This window comes from Pan troglodytes, chromosome 17 (assembly GCF_028858775.2).
Source record: "Pan troglodytes isolate AG18354 chromosome 17, NHGRI_mPanTro3-v2.0_pri, whole genome shotgun sequence".
NCBI classification, from domain to species: Eukaryota; Metazoa; Chordata; class Mammalia; order Primates; family Hominidae; genus Pan; species Pan troglodytes.
The window spans coordinates 56077424-56095331 of record NC_072415.2 but is presented as its reverse complement, the minus strand read 5'-3'; the positions used below and the strand labels follow the sequence as shown (position 1 = coordinate 56095331).

The following is a 17908-nucleotide window of genomic DNA, read 5'->3' as shown; positions in this document are numbered from 1 at the left end:
GAATTGAAATGGAAAATTTAGGTCTTTTGTTGATCAGTAGCTTCTGTAATTTCAACTTGCTTTTTAATCCCTGCATGTGGCTCAAGTCTTTTGCCTAGGTTAAAACTAAAACTAAATATATATTTTGGATGCAAGATAATCATCTAATTGCTTGGAAAAAGGCAACCTACTCTATCTTTAGTGCATACCTATGTGATCCTAAATGGGATGGGGCTGTGGACCTGGGTTGAGATGCTGCTGTTGATTAAAGTGAACCCCTGAATAGTCTGCTCAATAACTAGGCTTGCTATTTTGTTGTGAAAGGGAAAGACAGGACCCAGATTAACCATTAAAATTTTAACTTACACTCACACCATAAGAATGACCATCTAATAGTACAAGTCTCAAAACTATTAACTGGCTCCTAAGCATAAATTCTATTAATATTTTATTGAGACACTGTAAGCACATTCAGATATCTTCACAAGATGAGTTCCACTATGATAATCACATCAAGACTACAGTATTATTTTTATTTATTACCCACATACCAGTATTGTCAGATTTAAGAAAAAAAAAATGCCTTTGAAAGAGCCAATAAGCTTCATAACAAAATGTCATGGGTATCTGCTGAGCAGTGGTGACTGCATCCTATGATATACAGAAACCTACACAAAATTTATGGTCCAATATGCACAAATGCTCTCTCTATATATTAATTATATCCTAGAGAAATTATCATATACATATACCAAAAAACACATAAAGAAATGTTAAGAGCAGTATCACTTAAAATAGCACCCTAAATGTCCAACAAGAGAATGGGTAAATTGTGATATATTCATATAGTGGAATACTAAATAGCAGTGGAAAATGAATGAACTAGAGCCACACATAACAACAACAAAACTCATAAAATGTTTAACTAAAAAAGCACATTTCAAATGATTACCTTCAATGTGATACCAATTAGTTTTTAAAAACATGCTTATTTAGATATATAACAAATGTAGTACAAATATATAAAGAAATACACAGGAATACCACACATTAAATATCCAATTTAGGATAGCTTTGGCGTGGGAAGGGCAAAGGGAAGGAAAACATCTGAAGCCACAGTTGTTTTCCTCCTCACATACTTTTACCACGTTTTATTTCTTAAAAAGAATGGTGGTAGTTTCTTAAGAGTGATTTTTAAATAGTCAGGCTAACAATTACTTGAATCTGAAAATGTGAATGCCATCCCAAAAGCTAAACTTTAATGATATTTTAAAACCGCAAACTTTGCATTATTCGGTCAAGTCATAAGAAATGGCTGATTTGTTGTAGGTCAGAAAGTCAAATATTAACAATTCCATACGGTTCAACCTAATATTAAGAATTCTGCATATGAAGAGCAAAACGTTGGTAATCATTCATTTTTTACCCCAAAACTTTACCATAAAATGGTCTATATTTAACGGCAAGACTAAGAAAACAGAGAAATAAAACTGAAGTGGAATGGATGACTTAATTGCCAAAGGATGAAAAACAAAGATAAACCATCTAATATACAAATTACAAGGCTGGGTGCAGTGGTTCACGCCTGTAATCCCAGCACTTTGGGAGGCCAAGGCAGGCGGATCATCTGAGGTCAGGAGTTCCAGAGCAGCCTGGCTAACATGGTAAAACCCCATTTCTACAAAAAATTAGCCAGGCATGGTGGTGCGCGCCTGTAATCCCAGCTACTCAGGAGCCTGAGGCAGGAGAATCGCTTGAACCCAGGAGGCGGAGGTTGCAGTGAGCTGAGATCGCGCCATTGCACTCTGGCTTGGGCAACAAGAGCGAAACTCCATCTCAAATAAATAAATAAATAAATAAATAAATAAATAAATAAATAACTTAGAAACACATATTGTACAAAATGTGGCCAAACTACTTTCCACTGATATAAAGCATTATTACTTCTTTTTTCTTTTTTGGGGGGATACAGTCTAGTTTTGTCACCCAGGCTGGAGTGCAGTGGCACAATCTTAGCTCACTGCAACCTCTGCCTCCCAGGTTCAAGCAATTCCACAGCTGAGATTACAGGCGCCCACCACCACGCCCACCACCACACCCATCACGCCCAGCTAATTTTTGTATTGTTAGTAGAAGGGGTTTCACCATGCTGGTCAGGCTGGTCTTGAACTCCTGACCTCAAGTGATCCTCCCACGTCGGCCTCCCAAAGTGCTGGGCTTACAGACGTGAGCCACTGTGCCCAGAAGCATTATTACTTCTTTTCAAAGTATTTGTATTAATACATATTAATAAATCCTTAAAAGACACTTGTTGGGCAAAACAAGGATTTATACATATAAAAACTGAAGTCCAGAGGAGAAACAACTGGTCCAAGGACAAACAGGCAGCAGTTACCAGTCAAAAAAAATCAAAACTAAATCCAGGTTCAGTTCCAAAATTAGCTACAGTAAATCAATCAGGTCAACAAACAAGTGATTTTTCTGTAATTCCAATCAAAGATTATGAAAGGAATAATTTAAGACAACAACAATCAATGGAGTTCTGTCTCAATATAAAAAGTTCTAAACTATAACTCATTTTTTTGTAAAACTCATTTTTCATAAAAATAACTTTAGGTAGTGATTAAACTATTAGATTAACTCATAAAACCAATGCATTTATAAATTAACTAGAAAACTATAATCTTTCAGCAACACTAAAGAAATTATACACTGCATAAGCAGTCTCTCAATCCCCTTCTCTTCTTAAATGTTCAGTGCTAGTACTTTCACAACAACAACAAAACAAGGTTTAAATTAGAATGCTGAAAGAAAGTTTTGAAGAAAATATTGAAGAAGACTTGGAGGTATTGTGAAAGTTTTTCAAAGGTAACAGCAGTGGATTTTTTAGTGAATAAATACCACCTTAAAGAATAATCACAAAACTAAAAAAATGTAAGACAGGGACAGAGATTTTTTTTCCTGAGCTAACAGAGACAGAAACTAAAAGAAAGGAGTTAGAAAAGACAAATGAGAACTTACTGACGAGGAATTAACAGGGTCACTCCACAGCAAGAAGCACAAGAAACAGCGGCAGCACTGTGTATGAACAGCCAGCCCCACAGGGAGAGATTCAACGATTCCCTATCCAAGCTGCAAGGTCACTACCCAGAATTAAAGTGAGAGAAAGAACTGGCCAAAGAATATGAGCATATCTGGGTCATTTTTGCAAATATTGGGCATTTTTAATCCAAGAAATATGCCTACTGAAACCTACCAATACCTACAATTAATGTCTTAAATGCTCTTATTTGTACTTCCTTCTGAGTAGGAAAGATGAATGACAAGCTATCCAAATTGTTTCAGGTATAAATGGCAGCCTGGATAGTCACAACCAATCATTCAATGCCAGATGTCTCTGGTATGACCTGTTCTCCTCATCAGGGTCCACTACAAGGAAAACAGCACCAGGACACATGCATATTACACCGTTAGAGAAGGGGAATGGGGAAGACCAACCTGCCTCTGCATTCAGCTCCTCTAGAAGCCCGCTGGTCCTCCAGGTAGCTCCTGTGTCCTGGCCGCCTACAGAATTACTGTGCTCTTGAACTACTGCAGCCGCCAATAAATTGTCCACATTTACCACTTCTGGGTCAGAGTTGGTGTCAGACATATCATAATGAGCTACAACTGGAGGTCCATCTAGGGAGGAAAGAAAATGTATACTTGTATCTAACGTGTGGGGTGAAAAATACTTCTGAAACTAGTAAGAGCCCTCTAATGTCAGTTGCCTTCATTATTCTATCTCATCAGAAAAGCTGCACTTTATAGATCTAATATTTTGTACAAAATGTGAAAGTGAAAAAGATAATCCAAGCTTACAAAGATGATGGACACATTTTGGAAGGAGGAAAAGGAGTGTTACTATGAAGAACAGAAGACAAGACTATACTCAACAATGTTACACTGAATTCCTGTCATACTTTTAAAGAGCAAGATTAAGAAAAAAAGGATGACTCCACAGAGAAAGTGGAACTGATTTCTTAAAGGAAAAAACTGATGCAAATTATTAAAACCCAATTTATATTTTTTAAAAGAATGAATCTAGTTCTTTCTCTTACTGGGTAATATAAAAAGTCTCTAGTAGATTCAGAAAAGAAAATCAAATATATTTTCCTATGTCCTAAAGAAATAAGGTTAACACTAGAGCTCTGTTTGACTAACATATCTATTTCCAGTAAAGTCCTTTTATAAAAACAGGGATGTTATACACTTTATGACATTCTGTAAAAAGACAATACAACAAATCCATTTTCAGGATTTTGCTTTGGATATCTTATGAGGGATATTTCTATTTCCTTTTCCTTAAGAAAGACAACCAGCTCATACTCCAACTAAACAATATGCAATCTTACGGGTGATTTTACAAGAAAATATTAAAGTTCTTACTGGAAGAGGACTCTTCCACCCTCAAATCCCCCTAACTGGCTGAAAAAGGCAGCTGAGTTTCAAAGTAAATTAATTACACTGCAGCAATTCATGCTAAAATAAGTCAATATTCATGCTTGTAGAATAGATACATGCTTTAAAATGCTAATTCTACCCCTTTTTTAAGAAAAACATTAACAGCAAAAAGCAAACATAAAGTTTTCCTTCAAGTAAGAAATCTCTCTACTACCCCTATTTTAATATAAAGCAGAAATAAAGGAATGCTGTTTTCTCCCCCAAAGGCTATTTATGAAGCGCAAGCAAACTATTTCCATTAAGGTTTTTAAGGTATCATCCAACAAATGAATATTAAACACACCTATTTTATGAAACTCTTGACTATGAAGGAATGCATCTGTGCCAATCAATCATAAAAGTGTAACACAATGAAGTATTACTATTTTAATACAAATATCCATTGTGTCAATTGTCACTGAACAAAAACACACTTTGGGTAGTGATCCCTTAAAACTAAACTACCAAACCACAGGTTTATGTAGTAATATTTTTTAAATAAAAAATGACCAAACATAAAAGTAAATGAGTTGTTAGGTGCCACTGTATAAAGAACAGACATGTCACAATATGAAATTCTGACGATCATGACAACTTTAGTTGACTACTTAAAAATAATTTCCAGATCCCCTTAAGGGGTAAATCAAGTTCAATGACCATAAAATTCAACAGTGTGGCCTTGGTATCAGTTGGTAATTGATTTTAGTTTAAACAGCAAGAAAATGATTCGTGTTTGAGGTTTTTCTTTTCTAAAAAAAAGAAAAGAAAGCTGCAATAGTCAATGGCGTTCTCGTCAGAGTTCAAAATGATTATTATGGAATCAAGATACTGTGTGATGTCCAAATACTTGGATACAGAAGATATAAGGGCCAAGTACAATATTGACTATTTGACCATATGTTCTATTTTTTAAGGGCTTTTTTTTTAGGTGTTTGTAGTAAGTTATTTTAGTGAGTTATTTTAAAATTTATATGACTAATACCATTCAGAGCCTCTTGCCCTCATATTCTCCACCCCTACCCCCAAATTGAGGCAACAGGTCAACAGTCAAGTCAAAATTGTACCACTCCTACATGTATAATCATGCAAAAAAGTATAAGTGTATACATGCAGAGTGACATCACCTACCCATGAAAATAACTCGTCTGAAAGTCTTCATCAGTAGGAAATACAAGCATAAACTTGTTATCTGGCTTCATTCTTGTTTCTTCCATATTTCCAAACAGCACACCTTATAACTTAGCTTAAATTTAGTATTCATCATAAACAGAGACAGCAATATTTTCATATATTACACTTAAAATTGAAAATAAATTATGATCACTGTCATTTTTCATTTCCAATATATTCAAACAATGACAAGTCAATACTATATAAACTTCAGTAAAATAATGAAATGGTTGTCTTTCCAACTTTGTCTTCCAACAAGAAGCCACAATTAAGGATCTTGTGTTCCAAGGTCATTTTACACTATCATTAGGAAACCAAAATTAAGTAAGATTTGTTTAAAGCACTTGGGGCCAGGTGTGCTGGCTCACGCCTGTAATCCAAGTACTTAAGAGGCCAAGGCAGATGGATCACTTGAGATCAGGAGTTTGAGACCAGCCTGGCCATCACAGTGAAATCCCATCTCTACTAAAAATACAAAAAATTAGCTGAGTGTGGTGGCGCACACCTGTAATCCCAGCTACTTGGGAGGCTGAGGCACGAGAATCACTTGAACCTGAGAGGCAGAGGTAGCAGTGAGCCGAGATCGTGCCACTGAACTCCAGCCTGGGCAACAGAGCAAGGCTCTGCCTCAAAAAAAAAAAAAAAAAGCACTTGGCCTCAGGATTTGCACTCTGAGCTACTATACAAATATTAGCTAACTTATGGTAACAATTTGTGACATTCTTTTAAAATGTGATTCTTGCTATACAGAAGTAAATGACAGGTAAGATTCTGCAGTTATTTTATCTGCTTTTTAAAAGAAATATCTCTTGAAGGGAAAAAAAATCACTAGGGAGGAACTAGGAAAATTCAGCACATTATTAACAGAAGCTGACTGAGCATGGTGGCTCACACCTATAACCCCAGCACTTTGGGAGGCTGATGCAGGTGAATCACTTGAGGTCAGGAGTTTGAGACCAGCCTGACCAACATGGTAAAACCCCGTCTCTACTAAAATTACAAAAATTAGCCGGGTGTGGTGGTGCGTGCCTGTAATCCCAGCTACTTGGGAGGCTGAGGCAGGAGAATCACTTGAACCCAGGAGGCGGAGGTTGCAGTGAGCTGAGATCACACCACTGTACTCCAGTGTGGCCAACAGAGCAAGATTCCATCTCAAAAAAAAAAAAGCAAAAAACAAACAACAACAACAACAACAACAAAAACAGAAGCTGCTATCTATTTGACTCTATCAGTTCATTATAGGATAGAATAAACATGGGGATACTGCCCTTGCTCTGACATGATTATTCCTCTATGCTACTAAAACAACTGCATTGCTACAAAGAGACTGTTTCGACTTTCAAAAACATCAAAGTAATTACTTCAAATAAAGTTATACATGAAAACATTTCCAATTTAAGATTCAGTCACTAACATAGGCACATTCCATGCTTACAACATTTCAGTTATCCAAGCTGCACATTCTCCCATCTGCCAGCTCTGATGTCTGTCACAATCTTAAAACATAAATTTCTAATATTGAACTTACTGGTTTTTCTACAATCATTAAAAGCATCTTTCTCTAGAGGTAAATGTAACACATCTGTGTTAAATAATTAATAACCATTCAATCTGTGGTTAACTCAGGTGCTATTTCTCCTCCTGATCAAATTCTTTTGAAATGTTTGCTGTTACAATCACAACACAAGAAAAGTTAAAGGTCAAAAACCCACCAATGGCTGGGCACAGTGCCTCATGCCTATAATCCCAGCACTTTGGGAGGACGAGGCAGGAGGACTGCTTGAGCCCAGGAGTTCGAGACTAGCCTGGGCAACACAGCAAAACCCCATTTCTATTATTAAAAAATAATAACGATAAAATAAAATTTTAGAATTTTTTAAAAATCTACCAACTACTTTTTATTTAAAAACATCAAGTCATCCATTTTATGCTAGAAATGGGTTTGTACTGTCTCACTAAGCTTCAATCCTATAATAAATAGGTTCGAACTTTTCAAATACCAAAATATAGATGTATCTGTGTTGTCACATATTCCTGATACAGTGAGGTCTACCCTCTTATGACCTTAAGCCTTCTTCGTTGTTGCCATCAAATGTTTAATTTTACGAATTAGTTTCCTTTTCAAGTATGTTCTAAATCTCATTAGAAAATCTGAATCACAAAAACAAATCAAAACAAAACCTAACTTTTCCTTTACTGTTTATCCCATGACAAATTCCCCTTTCCAGCTTTGACAATCAGAAGCACAGGATTTTAAAACTAAACAAACACTACTCTCATTTTACAGATGAAAATTTGAGTCCTAATTAGGTGAAACCACAATAGACTATAATTGTTCTCATTGTTGAAGGAAAGAAGAATATACAGGATGAGACTGGTAGCAGCATAGGAAGTACAGATTTTTGGCAGCAGACACAAGTTAAAGCCTTGCCTACTCTCTCTTAGCTACATAGACCCTGGTAAACTATTTCACTCCTCAGTGTCTTCACGGAGTTATGGTGAGGGTTAAAGAAGACGTTAACAAAGAACACAAAAGCAATTTAAATATTGGTCCACTGCCCTACCTTTCCATTATACTTAGCACCTGCCCCATTTTGTTGTTTGTTTGCTTACTTTTGCACGTATACTCTGCTGTACACCACTGGCATGCAAGAAGCTCTGAGGAACATCAGTGCCTAGGCCAGTGCCTTATGTTGGTCATAGATGAACCCAACTCGGTAAGTAAATGCTTTGGCTAGGATTCATAGTTGAGTAAGGTCATCACAAATGTGACTTTTGTATTTTTGTTTGAAGTGAAATATCAGCTTGCGTGTATTCATAGAAAAATGTTTCAAAGCCAAATGGAAACTGCTCTGGATTAATCTATATTTAGCATCATCTTGCCTACAAGAGCACCTCCACTAACACAAGTGTTGTCACTCTCTCATTATGAACTCTAAATCTAGGAAACAGGAATAATTCTTGTAACCCAGAGACACATGGGACTATCATTCCCCCTTCCCTTTCTATTGCTAAGTCTAAGGCACAAGGAAAGGTGGGGCAATGGACAAATACATGGTTGGCCCCTTTGACCCCCATTTCAATGTCTGTGCAGCCACAGTAATATACAATAAAGCGTAGAGGAAATTCCCTTCCTCCTCTTTGCCATACCTAATCTTGCCAATCTCCTCACTAAGAGAAGAAAAAAAAATCTGTCTTGTTGCTGTCAAAAGACCCTATCACAGGCCCTTTGATGGCCTAGGCCCGGTTCTGTTATCCACACAACACCAAGAGAAAGAAGGAAGGGGTAAACATCATACTTAGCCTCAATCCAGACAGTGAAAAGCAAAAAATCTTACACCTTATCTAGCCAAGGAATCTAAATAGGGGGAATAAGGTGTGGGCATGAGGGACTGAGGGAAAGAGGCAAACCTCAAGAGCTACAAAAGGAAATTTGCATTTTAATACTCAAGACCTACTCAAGAAAAAAAAAAAGCAGTTTTATTACACATCAGAATATTTACCAAGATGAAAATGTATATTTACAAATGAGGCCGGGCACAGTGGCTCACGCCTGTAATCCAGCACTTTGGGAGGCTGAGGTGGGTGGATCACTTGAGATCTGGAGTTCGAGACCAGCCTGGGCAACATACTGAAACCCCCATCTCTACTAAAATACAGAAATTAGCCCAGCAGAGTGGCATACGCCTGCAGTCCCAGCTACTCGGGAGGCTGAGGCAGGAGAATCACTTGAACCTGGGAGGCAGAGGTTGCAGTAAGCCAAGATTGCGCCACTGCACTCCAGCCTGGGCAACAGAGCAAGACTCCATCTCAAAAAAGAAAGTGAAAAAATAGTAATAAAAATACCAATCATCGCTTCTCGGCTTTTTGACTAAGATCAAGTGTAAAAATATCAATCAAGAAAATAGAAAATACATGCAGAATAATTTGAAAAGAAAGCAGTCATTTTCAAAACATCTCTTAGAAAAGAAGAATTTCATCAACAAAAGATAAAAATCTATAAAGGGCCATTTCCAGAAAAAAGCCTTAAATACCAAAAACTACATGTGTATTATTTTCTTCAGAATAACATCAGAAAATTATTTCAGTAAAAGGAAAAATGTCTAAGATAGGGCTACATGGAAATGAAATGCAGCAATATGCACTGAAACTTTGTTTCGGAATTAAGTTGTTTTTAAAATAAAACCAAATGAATGTATTTTGTACTTTTTCCATTATACTCAATTATTAAAAATTTAAACTTTTTATTATAAAGTTTCCAAGATGAAAATAAGATTTTAAGGATTACATTTGTCCTTATACTGGTAAATGTTACATCATTTTGTCCACCCAGGAAAGCTATTTATGATATTCATGAAGGGTTTACCATTTTGAAAAGATCAAAAGAGGTAAAAGCAAAGATCCAAGATTATCAGAGTAATGGAAAAGCTGATCAAAAGAAAAAACATTTTAATGTGTCACCACTAACTATAAAGTTATGAAGCCTCTGATTCAAGTGGGGTTATTTGGAAGATAACTCGGGTAATTCATCTGGATATTTAAGAGAAGCTATAAATACAGAAATGAGGCACCTGAAGAGGTCACCATCTTTCAATTTATCTATTTCAGGGACAAATCCATGACCTACTGCTTTGAGGATTTAGATCCATAGATAAAAAAACTAAAATATCTGTACTACATACAGCAAGAAAGAGCACAAAATTTAGATATATTAGCCACATCCCTATGTCTATGTACCCTGCTAAAGAGTCATCCATTCCACATTCTAGCCTTTTGATTTCTCCTTGAATCAGTCTAAATTTTGCTATTTTTCCAAATATTCATCAATTTTTAATAGGACAGTTTAGTAGGACATATAGTTTAAAGAAAAGAATCTTGACTTTTTATGTTCACAGTGGTATTCTTTTTTTCAATTACCAAAAAAACTAAAAATAATCCGCCAAATATGCAAAATCTATTGTTATATTAACTAGAAACTAATACCATTTATTTCATTACAGAAAAGCAAGTTTCTTGATTCAGGAACACCTAATGTGAATTAACTGGTAGGGAACCACATAACCCCATCCTCAACAGAGTAACAGGAAACATTTCTTTTTCAAAATTTTTATTCATCTAGGTTACATGTCAAATGCACAGTGAGGAAAAGGATATTAAGAAAATGCAATAAAATAAAAACAGTAATTTCATAACATTCTTCCCAAATCTTAAAGTTATATTAGGAATAAGACTTAATTGCCATAGAATACACTTCTTTGTGGATTATTCCTTCACTTTTTATGACGTCTTCTATTTTACACTGTGGTAATTTAATACAACATGAGAATATCTACTCAATACTAGCAAACTAACAGTTTGGTTGCAACTTCCACTAACTTTCCTAAACTTCAGAGGAAATAAAAATAGAAATCAGGGGGAAAAATGAGTAAAGAAACTTGGAAGTTATTCCCTGTTACTTACAATTCACAATCTCGTAACTTCTAAACAAATTAAAATGACATGTTTTTTATCTGTACTAGGATTAAGGGCATATGGTATTTTTGAAGAGGATTTTGAGAAAAAAATTTACTGAAATTGTTTTGACACTGTATTTTCTGACATGTGGCATTCCACGAAATCTTTTTCATTGCACCCTCACTGTACTATTTAAATAATTTTTTAAAAGGAGAGATGAAAATCAACATAAGCTAAATAAAATATAAAAGGTACAATTAATTTAAAAGGCTACCTTTTTGTAAGATAACTTGCCCATAATTTGCCATTTTAAACAAATGATAACACAAAGCCTGTTTGCCATCTTTCTTATTTCATGTAACTGTATACCTTTAGGCAAAGTCAGCTATATGTTAAAAATAAAAATTACCAGTAATATCAATTTAGGGTACTTTGCTTAAAAAAGAATTCACTATATTGTTTCTTTCATTAACAAGCAGACTTAATACACTTTAAATCATTCTGCATACAACTTTTAAGAAATAAATCAGACTGAGCGCTGTGGCAGCACTTTGGGGGTCCAAGGCGGATGGACCACCTGAGGTCAGGAGTTCGAGACCAGCCTGGCCAACATGGTGAAACCCTATCTCTACTAAAAATACAGAAAATTAGCCGGGCATGGTGGCAGGCGCCTATAATCCCAGCTACTCAGGTAGCTGAGGCAGGAGAATCACTTGAACCTGGGAGGTGGAGGTTGCAGTGAGCCGAGATCATGCCATTGCACTCCAGCCTGGGCAACAAGAGCAAAACTCTGTCTCAAAAAAAACCAAAAAACAAAAAAAAAAGAAAGAAAAATCGTATGTAAATTGAGATATACCTAGACCCAGAGACTCTTGCTGTTAAATCTTAGTAACAGCAGGGAATGACAAAAGCAATACTCAAAATAAATTAGTTACTGTATATTCTTCTATTTGGTCTGCTAGTGAGATTTAAAAAAAAAAAAAAAAGCCCCAAACCTTTAATCATTTTTTAAAAGACATTTTTTCTCAAGCTTAATTACCATAACTAGGTTTATATGTAGGCAACTTTTATTTTCTTACATACCTTTAGGAAGCAATAAACAGGTATTATATTAATAATCTGAATCCATTCGAAATCACTGTAGCAACTGTACAGTTATCTGCCTCCAGCCATTTGTCAAGTCTAACATTAATGAAATTCAGTTACTTCAGAATTCTGAAGATGGGTACACACATGCATACACACATCCCTGAAACTAGGCTAATTTCTCTTAGTAAAAATCCAAACAAACAAAAAACAGATAACACTTTCCCTTGGAGCCCTCCAAATAATTTGTATGCTACTCCTAATTTTTAAAAAAGTAAAACTTCATGTAAAATATTAAGCCTTAAGATTTTAACTTGACCTTGTTGGGCTCTAAATTAAAATTTTATGTGGGCTTTAAAAATTATGCTCAATTTTAATAATGCACAAAAAGTACAGATCAATATGATTAAGAGAGTTATTATTGTCTAATAAGTGGCTCAAATAACCAGATCACTCTAATCCGCTGGTTGAATTCTCTTAAGATGATTAGATATCTAATGTCCTAGGACTGAGCTAGCACAAACTAGGCAGAAAGCAGGCTGTAGCTAGATTATCAAAAACACATTTACCTTTAGTGAGAGGATAATGGCCTCTTAAATGCCAACTAAAAAGAAACACTAAAAGGAAGTATCAACATGTAACAACCAGTAATAAAATTATAACTGTGGTAGTTAAAACTATAATTTGTTTCCTAACATTTCTCAAGTTATTTTTTTTACAACATTCGGCGATTTTTTAAATGAAGTAACTTTTTTAAAAGTCTGCAGCTTAATCCTTTTAATTCTCTCCCATGAAAACAAGAGAAAAAAATTATCTGATAGATTAGACAAAGGGAAAATTCCATATGCACATATTAGAGAGATGCAATCGTCCGGATATGGGATTTTATTCTTAAATAAAAAAGCATTTCAACCATTTCTGGATTAGTGTTGTAGGTTGAAAGAGATTTCTTTCCAGCATTAACCCTTCATAGAGTACAAATAAATACAAACAGGACATGGTCCTTAACCTTCTTAAAATTCTAGGAAAATTAAGGGAATTCAGAGGAAACGAAGGGAGGACCACTAGGGACTTAAACAATAGCTACATAAAAATGCCGTCATGTAATCCAAAAGTAATTCCCACTTATTACTATTATTAGTACTATACATGTAATCTTGAGAATACAGACTGCCTCAGGGAAAGAGAATGCAATAACCTACACTAGTCATGTAAAAAATGTACATATTAAAACTACTTCACAGGCCAGGCGCGGTGCCTCACGCCTGTAATCCCAGCACTTTGGGAGGCTGAGGCAGGCAGATCACCTGAGGTCAGGAGTTTGAAACCAGCCTGGCCAGTATGGTGAAACCCCATCCCTACTAAAAATACAAAAATTAGCCGGGCCAGTCGTGGGCACCTGTAATCCCAGCAACTCAGTAGGCTGAGGCAGGAGAATCGCTTGAACCCAGGAAGTGGAGGTTCAGTGAGCCAAGATCGTGCCATTGCACTATAGCCTGGGCGACAAAGCGAGACTCTGTCTCAAAAACAAACAAACAAACAAACAAACAAACAAAAAACACTACTTCACAAGGCGAGGCGTGGTGGCTCGCACCTGTAATCCCAGCACTTTGGGAGGCCGAGGCTGGGGGATCCCTTGAACTTAGGAGTTTAAGACCAGCCTGGGCAACATAGCAAGACCCCACCTTTGCAAAAAATAAGAAAATTAGCCAGACATGGTGGCACACATTTGTGGTCCCAGCTACCAGGGAAGATCACTTGAGCCTGGGAGGTTGAGGGTGCAGTGAGCCGTGATCGTGCCACTGCACTCCAGCCTGGGCAATAGAGCGAGACCTCATCTCAAAAAAATTAAAAAAACAACACCAGCACTTTGGGAGGCCGAGGCAGGCGGATCATGACGTCAGGAGATCGAGACCATCCTGGCTACAGTGAAACCCTGTCTCTACTAAAAATACAAAAAATTAGCCGGGCGTGGTGGCAGGCACCTGTAGTCCCAGCTACTACTCAGGAGGCTGAGGCAGGAGAATGGCATGAACCCGGGAGACGGAGCTTGCAGTGAGCTGAGATCGCACCACTGCACTCCAGCCTGGACGACAGAGCGAGACTCCGTCTCAAAAAACAACAAGTACTTACCATATTGACACTTTTTTAAATGTCTGTAATATAAAAACAAAGTATGTTGAAAGGGGAATTTTTTAATTGCGCTACCTGGAAAAGGTGTAACCACTTTAAAGCAAAACCTATTTTTTTTTTCAAAACAACACTCCTTCAGACAGCAATGTATTACCTTCAAAGCACTCTGCAAAAACTGAAAATCAAGATAAAAATTTTTCATATATATGCTTCTGTTATAAATTACTCCTAAAGTTAAACTCTCCAAACCACAGAATGTCAAATTTTACTTTAGGAAAAATTTTTAATATTTTGGTATAGGTTCTAAGAATTTAATCAGTGTATTCTGGCACTCCTTATCTTTCTGCCAAAACTTCTTTTTCTTCCTTTCCTCAAAATTTTGTAGAAAAGGCTTTCCAAAATTATTAGTGTTCAACACCTTTTCAAATATTCAAAATGTTATTCTTACCTTGAATATAACTATTAATACCTATGTTTTAGGCCAGGTGCGAATCCCACAGAATCTCAGCACTTTGAGAGGCCAAGGTGTGCAGATCGCTTAAGCCCAGGCGTCTGAGGCCAGCCTGAACAACATAACAGAACCCCGTCCCTACAAAATATATAAAAATTAGCCAGGTGCTAGTCCCACCTATTTGGGAGGCTGAGGCGGGAGGATTGCTTGAGCCTGGGAGGCAGAGGTTACAGTGAAACGAGATGGCACCTCTGCACTCCAGCGTAGATGACAGAGTGAGACCCTATCTCCCAAAAAATAAAAAAGGCTACCTATGTTTGTTAATTTCATTCCACTGAAATTTTTTTCTTAAAGGCAAAAAAAAATCTACAGAGCTCTTGCCTGATTATTCAATAACAACAAAAATCAGAATGGATCCAGTCAATACAATACTAGCAATAAGTTGTCTATGTTATTCTTAAAACATTAACCTTTTCTATCTTAAAATGCATTTCAAAGCATGCTTAATATATTAATTATCGTATCATAAAACAAAAAAGCCTGTTAAGTGCTTGAAGCAGTTTACACATGCATAGAAAAGTAGTCCTTAACATGATGAAATTAAATTAATATTTTCTTACATCTAAAAATCCATGTCTAATAAAAATCTGGGATTCTAGGAAGAAGGTGAAGACAGAACTTCCCTGAAAACACCTAAACTTCAAGTAAAGACTGTAGATTCATTAAAATTCAGTCAGTCATCCAAAACCAATATGCTCTTCCTGTTGATGTAAAATTTAATTTTAAAAAAAATCTGTCTGAGGAAATAGTTAACCAATGTTGCACTATAATTTCAGAGGGAAACCCATCAGTTATAATAAACTCATATATTTTATACTGAAAAATCATACTAACATTATATAAGTTGCTTGGTGTTCAAACCTTACCTCTACTGGTCAAATATTAAGTTCAGAAAATCTAAAAATCATTACACACACAAAAAAGAGATCGGCCAGGCACAGTGGCTCACGCCTATAATCCCAGCACTTTGGGAGGCTGAGGCAGGCAGATCACCTGAGGTTGGGAGTTCAAGACCGGCCTGACCAACATGGAGAAACCCCATCTCTACTAAAAATACAAAAATTAGCTAGGCATGGTAGCACATGCTTGTAATCCCAACAACTTAGGAGGCTGAGGCAGGAGAATCACTTGAACCTGGGAGGCGTAAGTTGCAGTGAGTCGGGTTTGTGCCATTGCATTCCAGCCTGGGCAACGAGAGCAAAACTCCGTCTCGAAAAATGGAAAAAAAAAAAAAAAATGCAGAGACCTCTAGTCATATGTATATATTTATATATGTATCCTTATACAAGGATGTATATATCCCTAAACAAAAACTGAGCACAGAAATAAGCCATCCCCAAAGTTAACTTCCAATTCTCATAAAACCAGTTCTAAAAGGAAAAAAACAAATAAACAGTAATTTTTCAATTCAAAACCAGAAAAGGAAAAAATGTGGTTCAGTCTATTACTGGTAATTTACAAGTTACAAATATGTGGATATAGAACTGAATTAAAACAAAGTGGTGACATTTTTTCTGAGTATAGTTACTAAGAAATATTGAGACATCGAAGATCTTGATTGTTTATATAAGACTCTAAATATACCGCCTATACTTCCTCTTAAAAAACACATGCAGAATTACGTTTTTTCCAAAGTGGCAACTTCATTAAATAAAATGAACCTTTTTCATATTGATGTTATTATAAATGTGAAAGAATAAGTTCCTCTCAAAAATAAATCCAGGCCAGGCGCAGTGGCTCATGCCTGTAATCCCAACACTTTGGGAGGTGGAGGCAGGTGGATCACCTGAGGTCAGGAGTTCGAGATCAGCCTGGCCAACATGGTGAAACCCCCATCTCTACTTAAAATACAAAAATTAGCTGGGCATGGTGGCAGGCGCCTGCAATCCCAGCTACTTGGGAGGCTGAGGCAGGAGAACTACTTGAACTCTGGAGGCAGAGGTTGCAGTGGGCCAAGATCCCACCATTGCACTCCAGCCTGGGCAACAAGAGCGAAACTCCATCTCAAAAAAAAAAAAAAGTAAATCCAGTGGAAAACCCAGTTTTAAAAAACCACTTAGTGTCAGCAAACTTACATATTCCTATTGAAGACTGTCATCCTAATTTAGCTGTGTCTCACAGTATTACTAGAAATCTTTAAAAGATAAAATGCCAGCATCTACCAATCCCAGGCTGCACATAAAAACATCTATCATGTTGCAAGACCTTCAATCCTGTGGTATTTTCTATCTTTTGACACACTCTATGAGCTCTTTAACATAACTAAGGCCCATTTATTTTTAGTTTGAGGATTGAAAACAAAATTAAACTGGTAGTACATTCATTAATAAACTCAGTCACTAGCAATTTAAAACCCCATCCAACACATACCCTTGATACAGTGACCATTTTATCTTTACCCTCTACAGGTATCCTTTACAACAGAGTACCAGAAATTCCACTGGCTGATGCCTACCAGATTATTGCCTTGGGCACTGAGCTTTAAATTAAAGCTCAAAATAAAAATCCATCTCCCTATCAATGAAAAATACTATTTTTCTCATGCATGAAATCAAGCTGCAGTCTAATCTGCTTTTCCTACATTATCTTGCATAGTAGGCACATAGCAAGTATTTGCTCAGAAGCGAATTGTGTTCTTCCTGCATACAAGTAATACGGAATATAATTCATGAAAACTAGCAACAAATTAGATTATTAAATGACATGTGGAATAATGACACAAAAATGTTCATGGAGTACATTTACAGTTAACTATGATCTTTACAGTTAACTATGAGGTCCCCCAATTAGAAGCAGAAGTCAACAGTGTCTGTAGAGAGTAAGTGCTAAGAGATTCTCAAGGAATTAACCATCTACCTATTTGGGTTCACTAAAATTTTCAGTTTTTTGTTTTATTTACATTTTTGGTAAAAAGCAAGGAAGAGGATGGCTCCCACTATTGTATAAATATGGTTCTATGTTCCTACCATACATAACAAAACTCAAGCTAAAATTTACCAAATTCTGGGGCTTTCTGTTGTGAATACCTAATTTTTAAAAAAGAAACTGTTTACTACTGCAGCTTTTAAAACATCATCAGGGCTAGGCTCGGTG

General features: G+C 36.3%; 1 protein-coding gene across 6 annotated transcripts in view; it reads right to left on the bottom strand.

The window, feature by feature from the left end:
- ARK2N (arkadia (RNF111) N-terminal like PKA signaling regulator 2N) overlaps nt 1-17908 on the bottom strand; it is a 94026-nt gene that overhangs the window by 23499 nt on the left and 52619 nt on the right. For 3 of the 6 annotated variants that reach the window (XM_009433934.5, XM_063795621.1, XM_512114.9), the window contains one exon: nt 3478-3660. The exons of the other annotated variants lie outside the window; for them this stretch is intronic. In XM_009433934.5, the coding sequence (XP_009432209.1) occupies nt 3478-3660 (183 nt within the window). The remainder of the gene's footprint in view (nt 1-3477; nt 3661-17908) is intronic. 6 annotated transcript variants of the gene reach the window in all.